The sequence below is a fragment of the Abramis brama genome (assembly GCF_963993115.1).
Source record: "Abramis brama genome assembly, chromosome: 6".
Classification (NCBI taxonomy): Eukaryota; Metazoa; Chordata; class Actinopteri; order Cypriniformes; family Leuciscidae; genus Abramis; species Abramis brama.
This window is the reverse complement of record NC_139968.1, coordinates 5,560,233-5,571,774: the sequence shown is the minus strand read 5'-3', so window position 1 is coordinate 5,571,774 and position 11,542 is coordinate 5,560,233. Positions and strand designations below refer to the sequence as shown.

The 11,542-nt window shown below is 40.5% G+C and overlaps 2 protein-coding genes across 6 annotated transcripts in view; one reads left to right on the top strand and one right to left on the bottom strand.

Moving 5' to 3' along the window:
* The window catches only part of LOC311084533 (fetuin-B), a 12,813-nt gene extending 2,698 nt beyond the window's left edge, over positions 1-10,115 (bottom strand). For 2 of the 4 annotated variants that reach the window (XR_014606544.1, XM_084116645.1), the window contains exons 1-7: positions 9,968-10,115; positions 9,456-9,676; positions 9,155-9,265; positions 3,858-3,945; positions 2,391-2,557; positions 661-762; positions 385-471 (exon numbers count right to left, since the gene is read on the bottom strand). Coding sequence is in view for 2 of the 4 variants with exons in the window: in XM_084116645.1 (XP_083972771.1) it covers positions 385-471; positions 661-762; positions 2,391-2,557; positions 3,858-3,945; positions 9,155-9,265; positions 9,456-9,650 (750 nt within the window). In the remaining 2 variants the exon portion in view is untranslated. Of the gene's footprint in view, positions 1-384; positions 472-660; positions 763-2,390; positions 2,558-3,857; positions 3,946-9,154; positions 9,266-9,455; positions 9,741-9,967 lie in introns of those variants that run through there. The other 2 variants (XR_014606545.1, XM_084116644.1) reach the window with 1 other exon arrangement.
* A 915-nt stretch (positions 10,116-11,030) lies between these two features.
* Positions 11,031-11,542, top strand: part of anos1b (anosmin 1b) — an 80,757-nt gene continuing 80,245 nt past the window's right edge. The window contains exon 1 of one of the 2 annotated variants that reach the window (XM_084116816.1): positions 11,031-11,326. In XM_084116816.1, coding sequence (XP_083972942.1) covers positions 11,138-11,326 — 189 coding nt within the window. In that variant the 5' untranslated portion in view covers positions 11,031-11,137. The remainder of the gene's footprint in view (positions 11,327-11,542) is intronic. The other variant, XM_084116815.1, reaches the window with a different exon arrangement.

Sequence of the window (11,542 nt, the reverse complement as noted above, 5' to 3'; positions counted from 1 at the left end):
GTAACTGATGCTTTATCTGTATTTGTTGTTCCTGTGCAGCCACTACAAAGTTATTTTATGATCAGCATTTTTACAACGCCATGATTTCCAAGTTTCTTACTGAAGATTAATTACAACATTGTGGTGGTTGTAATCTTTCCAACAAGATAAGGCAAGCATGAGAAAGATGGACTTAAGGAAGGAATTGAACTGTCTATGTTTGTCTTTCCACTTTTCTAGACAAAATAAAGCAAGAAGGCAATAAGTGCAATGGGAGATTCAGATCAGCTCTACTGGGTTTGGCTCTGTTTCCTTCTACGTTGAGGTGTTGATTTACCTCAGTCATCTGGCTTTTAGAGCTGGAAAGTAAAAAGCCTGACAAACAAATATGGATATTTAGGGTACCTGTGGGTGAAATATTTCACAGGACACCTTCACATCTTGCTGGCCGTGGTCAGGGCCAAGAACGACCCCGACACAGAACCCAACAGGCTGAAATGAAAAACACACAAACACAATCACCACGCTATAATGGCAGAGAGAAAGCAGAATGTTTGGAACACTTCATCAAATAAAACTTTTTATGGTGTGAGAAAAACAACAGAAAATGTTAATAGTGCTGGATGTTAGGTCCATCAGATGGGATCCAGCTCGAGAACATGGACGCTGGCAGGAACTCACCTTTTTACCTTGATGTCCCGGCTCACACTGGCCCTCTGGGAATGGAGCGAGAGAGCACTCCTGAACGGTGTACTCCACAAAACTAGCGGAAACAGGGGAGCTCTGAGAAACACGGAATAAAAAGATTCATTCAGTCTGGCCAGGGAACAGAGTCACTGTATTAGAGAAATTCTGTCATCACATACGGACTGCATTTTTATTAAATAACTTGGATTTCAGGTGGCTTCAGAAGACTGCAACGCAACACACAAGTGGTCTAAAGCAATTTTATGCCGCTTTTCTGTCCTTTTTAGAGCATGACAGTGTCCGTACCCATTCATTAATTATTGCATTTACTGGACGAACTAAGCCTTTAAGGATAGAAATGTGGATTCAACAGTTCACACTTACAAATTATCCGATAAAGTAGTTTGCGTGTTTGGCGTGTTGTCCGAGGAGAGGGCTCAGAGCTCGGTATTTTGGCCCGAACCCAGAGAACTCCCCCCATATGTCTAGTTAGGAAAGTAAGCAGGCAAGTGTGAGGAGATGAACGTTTGAATGAATGAAACTCTGATGAATGTTTAAATGTGAATAAAAGCCTAATTTAAATCTGTTCATCATTTAAACCCACATATAGCAGCAACATTGGGACGTCCCAGATCCGGCCCACATCTGGCACACATGGAAAGATGATCTGGGCCACAAGCAGGCCATAGCAATGCCACATGTCAGCCAAGAGCAAAGAAATACACCAGAACTGGATCTTATCTGAGTCACAGAACCTGTGTATATTAAATATGGAGTCATCTCAGGCTTAATAAGCCTGTTAACAAGCAGAATCACTGAAGGAAAGAAGAGAACAGAAAAAGAGACGAGCAGAAATAAAAGAACTACAACTGACTTCAGCCACAGCCTAAGATGAAATCAACTGAAGAGGAAAGAAGACATTAAATCTGTGAAGATCTCAGCAGAGGAGGATTAAACAACTCCACAAACAGCATTACCAGCTTCACTTATTACTAACCAGACTGACTTTATTTCTGTCAGACGGCTACACAAGTTTTTATTGAGAATTAACAACGGTTCAACTCTAATGTGTTTCATTTGAAGTCACCATAACAGTGATTAGTGTTTCAATTAGTTGGGCTCTTAACTCTTATTATGTCTTTTGTATTTTTTAGCTGCTGTGACAGTGTGTGTGTTAAACATATATTGCTTTCTGTTTTTGAACTAAAACCCACAGCTTCACTATTAGTAGAGACAAGCTGCACAGGATTCATTCACACAGGCAATCGCTTTCTCTCCAATGCATTCAAATCTTACTGTTCTACTTTATCAGTATCTGATTGAGAACGAACAGAAATCTGTGAAAAATATAACAACCCATAGACAAAATAACTGATAAAATAAGCTGTTATGTCGGAGCAATAGCGTGTTAGCACAAATGTGTCGCAGCTGTGCACAAGGCGACACGAGTTTAATTGGCTTGAGGTTCAGGTTACTCCAACATTAAGTTTGTCCACAAACTTTAGCATTTAGTTGCAAGGCATTCCCTGATTAGTCAACGTTAACTTGACTTCAAGCACCTAAAAGACGACTTCAAAATATCAGAAACCCCCCCCCCCAAAAAAAGCTTTAAACTGAGATACAATTTCACAGCGTATAACCGTCGTGGCAAACCTACTGTAAATGAAACCTCAATTTAATGAACTGCAAAATCTACAAATTGCTGATCTGTCGTCCATTGTAACCTGATGGGCGGCTCTGGTGATGGTGTTCACAGTCAGGCTGACAGGAAGAGTGCTTTGTATGTTGTATTTAAGGAGGGACGTCCTAGCTGTGGCGATGGCTTCATTACTGTCGACCGGCAGCAGCACAGGACAGTCTGGACACGTCAGACGCAACTTCTCTGGAGGGTCTTGGGGAAGAAAAAGACAGAGAGTGAGTAGGATAAAAGAAAAATCTGGAATTGTAATTGCATTGCAGTAGTTTAGTTAATTTCACAAAAGCAAGAAATATAAACTTTTTCATCAAGAACCGAAAAATAAAATAATTTTCAATCATGGCCCTTGCTATTAAACAGAATTTGCACTTGCTATTAAGCAGTATCAATAAAAGCATTTTTTTTAATGGCATCCCGGATCGTGTTGAAGGATTCATACTGTATGTTTGTTCGGAGCATTTGATTGTAGATTGTTTTGTAATAGAGGCACAGTGTAATGGAGAGTTTGCAAAGGAACTTTTGTTGATGGAGCAGCCGACTGAACTGGATCTGACAGAAGCTACATTGCAAACCACAAGTTAACAATTTCATAATGCTTTGTCTGTAAAAGATGGTTTTATATGTTTAATAATATGGATAAAGCATTCCTATGCAATATCTTAAATACTGATCATTTTATACAAAAGGCCAGAATGATGGATCAAAATAAGAATATTTCTGCATAGAAATATGCTTTATATATATATATATATATATATATATATATATATATATATATATACACTACCGTTCAAGAGTTTGGGGTCAGTAAGATTTTTTTATGTTTTTAAAAGAAGTATCTTCTGCTCACCAAGGCTATATTCATTTGATAAAAAAACCCCAGTAATATTGTGAAATATTATGACAATTTAAAATGACTGTTTTCTATTTTAATATATTTTAAACTGTAATGTATTCCTGTGATCAAAGCTGAATTTTCAGCATCATTACTCCAGTCGTCAGTGTCACATGATACTTCAGAAATCAGTCTAATATGATGATTTGATGCTCAACAAACATTCATTATTATTATCAATGTTGAAAACTTTCAAAATTCTTTGATGAATAGAAAGTTCAAAAGAACAACATTTATTTAAAATAGAATATTTTCTAACATTATAAATGTCTTTACTGTCACTTTTGATCAGTTTAACTCATCCTTTATGAATAAAAGTATTGATTTATTTTATTTCTTTCCCCCAAAAATAAAATTAAAATTCTTACTGACCCCAAACTTTTGAACGGTAGTGTTTAATGTTACAAAAGCTTTACATTTCAGATAAATGCTGTTCTTTTGGACTTTCTATTCATCATAGCATCATGAAATAAAAATGTAAATAACTGTTTTCAACATTGATAATAATCATAAATGTTTCTACTTATTAAGGTTGAGAGTTCCAGTATGCAGGGAACTCCTGTAAATGTGTGCAGTCAGAAATGTAAATAAATATTTGACCTGGAACGAGCGTGCAGTCATAGCTGTAGAGGTATGAGAAGCCCTCTGGTGTGTGGAGCACTGTGGTGTTACAGTTTCCAGAGATTTGCTACAACACAAGGAACATACATTAATTGTACATGAACCAATCTAAACCAATCAGACACATTCTCTTTTCAAAACATAGTAAAATCAGAGATTCTGCAAACCATCTGCACTGAGTTACTTGATAAATTACTTCAAGGTAGAAGTTGGATTAAAGGGGTCGTCATATGATGCTTTTGAATGTTTTCCTTTTCCTTAATGTTCATGTATAAGATCTGCAAAGCTACAAAGCTTATAGTCTCCTACAAAGGGGATTTATTCTATCTAACAAAAAACACTGCTCCAGGCCTGCCTAAAACACCTCGATCCAACCCTGCCTTCACATGCTATCTGAATTATAATAAATGCGAGTTTCATGGTCAGAAAGACTTTTTTCCAAGTCAAGTTGTATTTACTATTGGGAAACTCAAGAGTTTCAGAATTGGGAGTGCCACCATAATCATTAGTGTCTTTCCACAACAGCTACATCACCTTGTTGTTCATGTAGTGCATATAAGCCTATGCATATATGAAATATATGAATAACCATGTGAAGCATATTGTATGTTTTATACAGTATGGCCAAAAGTTGTGGCAGTGACGTAAATTGTGTTTCACAAAGTTAGCTGCTTCAGTATTTGTGCTGTAGATTATTTTGTGACATGTTTCTATGGTAAACTGGTAAAAAAAAAAAAATCAGCATTTCATATGTTTTATAGCCATTTATTGGCAAAGAAATTCAATACATGCAAAGATATTTATCAATGATATATCAATATTTCCAGTGTTGACCCTTCTTCTTCATAACCTTCACTTAAGCATACTCAGGCAATCCATTCTTGCCTTATTAGTGCTCGGAGTTGATAACAATTTGTGAGCTTCTGCTTGTCCACTCATCTTTTGAGGATTGACCACGGGATCTCTACAGGATTAAGATCTGGGAGTTGCCTGGCCACGGATCCAAAATGTCAATGTAATGATCTCTGAGCCACTTCATTATCAGTCTTGCCTTGTGGCATGGTGCTCCATCATGCTGGAAACTGCATGGTTCATCATCAAATTGCTCCTGGGATGTTAGGAGAAGTTGCTCTTGCAGGAAAGAACGATTTGATAACGTTAAGGTTACAAAACTATCCTTGAATTTTGGGTCAAGAAATGTGGCTGTGTGCATTATCATCTGCAGATCCGTGTCCTCATCTCTGTTTGAGATCTCCTCTAATAAAATTGTCTTTAAGTTGATGTTTTAGGTTGCTGTCACTTTCTTCAACTGCCAAAGTAGAAAATATCTTCCAACTCAGGGGCAGGACTGCAGAGTGAGTGGTGTGTTTTCAGCTAGACCTCAACAGACCACTTGGCTGCTGTGTCCGAGCTTGTGGGCTCATCATGGATCATTCTGTGTTTGCAGTTGGAAATCCTTTTATTTCTTCTTCTGTCTCAACATCCTTGGTGAACCGCTGAAGGCAGACACTGTCTTTCTCAACCTCAACAGTGCTCCGGACACACAGTCTATATCCAGGCCTTGTTAACGGTTAGGTGCAAGTTGTGCCCAAAGAAGGGGACTCATGTGAAGTCCTGCAGAAATGCTTTCTGGTTTGCTGAGGCATTATCAGTGGTAATACCAGCCAATTGACATGTCCAGCTTCCTTGTTTCTTGTACTATCTCCTCCAATGCCTACATCAAGCATTCTCCTGAGTGCTCAGAGTTCAGCCCAACACAACCCAAACAGCAGCTCTGCATGTCCCAGGATTCAGATCAAATTTGCAAAGTTACTGCAATGAGTGTGGAAGTGGCCCTGCTGGACCATAGGTCAGTGGTGCATGAAAAAAGAGATTCCCTCAAGATTGTTCATGAGTAAATCTTTTGTTTCAATGGGCTGGGATTTCAGTGTACATGAAATAATTAATAATAAGGAAGGGCATACCTGTTATGTAACTGTTCAAGAAGTTGTCTGAACCCAGGTTTCTCAACAGTATACACCCACACTCTACAGCCCAGTTCAGTTTCTAATCTTCATTTGAGTTTGCTTCATACTTTCTTTGTTGTTCAAATAAAGGTAGTAGGGTAGGCTGTAAGTGTTTTTTTGTTGTTGTTGCTCCTCAGCAAAAATTGGGGAATAAATTTGAAAACTGCTTTTTCCCATTTTTGAACGGTCTCCATTGACAAATAATGCAACAAAGACTGCTAAAGCAAAAAAAGCCCTTTTAAAGCCCTCATTATCAGTTCCAGCATGTAGACACAAGTGTAATGACTGCTTACTTTACAATGTGACCTTGTAAAAGTATAGTTTTAAGGTAAAATGGGAAATTAAATAAATAAATTGCATAAATTGCAAGATATTGAAATTATTGGTTAACATTCAAAAAAAGTTAAGCCCCTTAGCACCCCCAAGACAAAAATCCTGGGGCCACCACTGTCCACGGTGGAGCCGATGGAGGGAGGAGCCATAGTGGAGCCTTGGTGGAGGGGCCTTGCGGAACCAGGTAGACGACTGGTCGAGGTGGAGCAGAAAACCCAGGGTGACGCTGAAGCCCTGGGGGGCCACAGTGGAGCTGCAGGCAGGAGTGACCGAGGTGGAGGCGTGGGCTTGGCAGACCGTGGCGGAGACAGTGGGAGTGAGGACAATGGAAAAACCAAAGGGAAGTAGTGACAGTGGCGGAGGGAGGTTGGGCGGGACCATCTGCAATTAAGGAGACTTGGGGCTGGGTGACGCAGATGACTTGAAACTGCTGGCTTAACCAGCAACGACTTGAACAACTTGGAGCTGGGCTTATTCAGCAAAGACTTAGACAACTTGGAGCTGGGCTTATCCAGCGATGACTTGGACAACTTGGAGCTGGGCTTATCCAACGATGATTTGGACAACTTGGAGCTGGGCTTATCCAGCGATGACTTGGACAACTTGGAGCTTGGCTTATCCAGCAGTGACTTGGACAACTTGGAGCTTGGCTTATTCAGCGATGACTTGGACAACTTGGAGCTGGGCTTATTCAGCGATGACTTGGACAACTTGGAGCTGGGCTTATCCAGCGATGACTTGGACAACTTGGAGCTGGGCTTATCCAACGATGATTTGGACAACTTGGAGCTGGGCTTATTCAGCGATGACTTGGACAACTTGGAGCTGGGCTTATTCAGCGATGATTTGGACAACTTGGAGCTTGGCTTATTCAGCGATGATTTGGACAACTTGGAGCTGGGCTTATTCAGCGATGACTTGGACAACTTGGAGCTGGGCTTATTCAGCGATGACTTGGACAACTTGGAGCTGGGCTTATCCAACGATGACTTGGACAACTTGGAGCTGGGCTTATCCAACGATGATTTGGACAACTTGGAGCTGGGCTTATTCAGCGATGACTTGGACAACTTGGAGCTGGGCTTATTCAGCGATGACTTGGACAACTTGGAGCTGGGCTTATCCAACGATGATTTGGACAACTTGGAGCTGGGCTTATTCAGCGATGACTTGGACAACTTGGAGCTGGGCTTATCCAACGATGACTTGGACAACTTGGAGCTGGGCTTATCCAACGATGATTTGGACAACTTGGAGCTGGGCTTATTCAGCGATGACTTGGACAACTTGGAGCTGGGCTTATTCAGCGATGACTTGGACAACTTGGAGCTGGGCTTATCCAACGATGATTTGGACAACTTGGAGCTGGGCTTATTCAGCGATGACTTGGACAACTTGGAGCTGGGCTTATTCAGCGATGATTTGGACAACTTGGAGCTTGGCTTATTCAGCGGTGACTTGGACAACTTGGAGCTGGGCTTATCCAACGATGATTTGGACAACTTGGAGCTGGGCTTATTCAGCGATGACTTGGACAACTTGGAGCTGGGCTTATTCAGCGATGACTTGGACAACTTGGAGCTGGGCTTATCCAACGATGATTTGGACAACTTGGAGCTGGGCTTATTCAGCGATGACTTGGACAACTTGGAGCTGGGCTTATTCAGCGATGACTTGGACAACTTGGAGCTGGGCTTATCCAACGATGACTTGGACAACTTGGAGCTGGGCTTATTCAGCCATGATTTGGACAACTTGGAGCTTGGCTTATTCAGCGGTGACTTGGACAACTTGGAGCTGGGCTTATCCAGCGATGACTTGGATGACTTGAAACTGGATGGGACCAGCGGTGGCTGCAGACCAGCAAACATCAAACATCAATGTCGAGCTCCAGCTTGGTTTACATACCTTAGCCTTAGGAGTGTGGGTGTGGCTCCAATAAATTCCCTCAAACTCCAACTAAAATGCCCTCTGTGGTGGACCCTGTTGCCGGCTTACACACTTGTACAGACTCTGCGTTGGGCTCGTCCTTTGGGAAGAAAACAGCCTCTGGCGATCACTCTGGCTCTTTCTCCGTTGCGGGCATGGCTGACAGCTGACTGGGCTCTGGGTCTAAAGTGGGACTGGTGAGGTCTTCCTCAATGGGGCAGATGGTGAAAAGTGAGCCACACTGCACCAGCACCCACATACTGCAAATCCCCTTTTTTTGGCCTTCCGAAAACAGATTAAATTAACGCTGTTCCTGAGCAGTAAAACCCAGTAAAAAGTTATCTTGTGCACTGTGCATTTTACAGAGGACAGCTTCCTAAATCTGGGAGAGTACAGCGTCAGCTCTTTCACAAAGACCACTGTGAAATTTTCTGCTCAAGTCGTGCTTGGTTCCGATCGATCTGCTTGATCATCTGCATTTTCAGAATCTGACTCAGGCTCGAACTGACATGGTAAAACCGAGGACATTGTTAAACTGTTTACAATTTCTTTAGAAGCCTTGGAAGCTGAAGCTTGTGATCATGGTAAGTGGTGTTATATTTCCAACACTCTTGAGATGTTTGGCCAATCACAATGCACTGGGTCAGCTGGCCAATCAGAGCACTCTTTCCAGAGCTTTTTGGAAAGAGGATCTTTGTAGAAATCAGTGTGTTTCAGACAGACTGGGAATAGAGGTGCTGCAATAATATACAGTATGTGAAAAAATAGTGTTTTTTGAAGATTAAAGAATATTAACCTATTCATATTCACCCCCCCCCCCCCCCCCCCCAAAAAAAAACTAAAACTAAATAATGCCCTTTTAAAATAGCATCATATGACCTTTACAAGATGGAATTTTGAACAGAGATAAACAACACTTCCACACCATCAACCATATATTCTATTTGGACTTTAAACATTCCTTGAGATATACAGTAGCAGCAAATAATCAAGGAGCTGAAGCCTTACTGTTTCCATGAACGGTCTTATAGCACATTTTTTCCACGATTTGGGACTGAGGACATGGCACTTGGTCTCAAGGACATCTAAATCAAGATAATAGACCTTTCCAGCAGGACCCTACAGCAAGGGAAAGTAGACCTGTGAAATAAACAGTCTCTTGCAAAAATGACAAATACATATATATATATATTATGACTTTGAATCTGCAAAACAATTTGTTATTAATAATTAATTTAATAATATGAGTAGATCTACTACTACTGTGGTTGCCTTTTCACTGGTAAAAATAACAGCACCTTTTACCAACCTGTTGATGCGCCTGGACGTTTGTGATTCTGTTAAGGGCAAATTTGTAACCTGTTTGTCTGTCCTCATTTATGTACGTGACGGCCAGTCGGGACAACTTCTCCACAATCTTGTCATCACAGGGAACGTGAACTAAATTTGTCCCCAAGACACACAAAATGTTTGCGGCCAAAAAAATCCAAATCAGAGTCAACATCTTTAATTCGTTTTACAGAAAATGTCCTGCAGAAGATAAGCAGTTTTATTTCAAATGCAGTCGGTTTATACCATGAGATGAATGTGACTTTGGAATCAGGTTTGATAAACATTAACAAGATGATCAATGTGTGTGCCCCGACTGTGATGTAAACAGCATGTGTGCCATAGTCAACGCTAGGCTCAAAATATACCCCAAACCTATTAAAACTGATTCATAATATACACTTATGAAGTGTTAATAATGTATCACAGAGTGTTAATGAAAATACAAGCAGAGTAATCAATTAATAACTAAAATACAAATAAACACTTTACCTCAGGAATGCTCAGTTCTCCCGTCTACAGCAGAGTTTAGTTCCAGCTCTGCAAGCAGCACAAAAACGTACATTTTCATGTGAAAATAAAGAGCTTGATTGGTTGGTTCAGGTGTGTTTGTTTAGAGATGATATAACTTTTTGTCTCTATTTTCGCATGTAGTCGTCATTCTACCACACGATGGCGCTGGATTCGCAATGACTCCAGCAAAAGTTTATCAACAGATGCTGAAGAAACTGTAGATGCCCAGATGCACATATAGGAAAGAAAGCAAACTGGATCCAATTTTGCGCATCATTATCTTCCTCATAAAAGAAAGCAGGCTGTGGTTAAATGTCGTCACCAAGATGTCAACAGAAAAGTACTATGGTACATAATTTATGGCATCACATCATGGTAATACCTTGTACTTTGATATTTATTATGATTATCATATCCATGCAGAATTTAGCATAACATATACGTTTTATTTTAGTTTAACATAAAAGGGAGACTGAGGAAACTTCAGAGATTAAAATAAAACAATGTGTTGTCTTTTATTAATTGTCAATAAAATAATCTCAATTTAACGTGATTCATGAAGCTCCCATAAACAACTGTGGGAAACACTTAAAGTCCCCCTGTGGTTAAAATCAAGCTTTTAATGTTGTTTATATGTCTATGTGGTGTTTTTAATATGCTTTAAGACAAACCATGTGTAAATTCATGACTGCAGTGAACCAAAGACAGTCTCAAAAACACGGCTTGAAATCGCTGGTGTTTCTGACGTCACAAACTACCTTGTAACCAAGGAAGTAATTACATGATAAAATTAAAGGTAATTTATTCTATTTTATTATTTATTATCATGTTATTTTCTGCGACTATCGACTATTTTATTTGTCGTATCTGTATCAAAAGAGATTGAACGTCTTTCACTAACCACAAAGCGCTGGAATTTTACAGACACTTTGTTTTCACACTTAACGGTTTAAATTCGTTCATAGACCTAAACACAAAATGACAGACTACAGATGCGTTGAGTTCGGATGACAGATTTTGCGCGAGAGGGAGTGTCAGAGCGCGCGCACCTCTCCAACACACACACACACACATAGCAGTCAACACGAGCCTCACGCGCATCCAGTAGCCTACACTCAACCGCACAACGATCCACACACATTTGCGCGAATGTCCTCTGTGAATATGATGTTTATGAGGAAGGTCTGCTGCTTTCTGCTCTGTTGTGTCTTTGAGGCGAGCGTGGCGCGCAGGGCTGAAGAAGCGGACACTCTGGAGAAGATCGAGAGCGCGCGTTGCGTCTCGCGCTGCCTCACGCTTCACATCACGCAGATCACCGCGTCATTCAAACACCTGCAGGTAAGCGAGGACGACTGGCAATATTTCTCTAGTTTGAAAGTACATCTTTGTATGACCTTCAAGAAAAATCTTTGTTGACACTTATATTGTCACAATAGGAACTTGCTGGTTCTTGACCATAAAGAAATACATAAATACTACTAAATGTTAAAAGTCCATCTTCCCACAAACAACATACATGAAAGTGCAAACACGTAAAAGGTAACATACAAAATA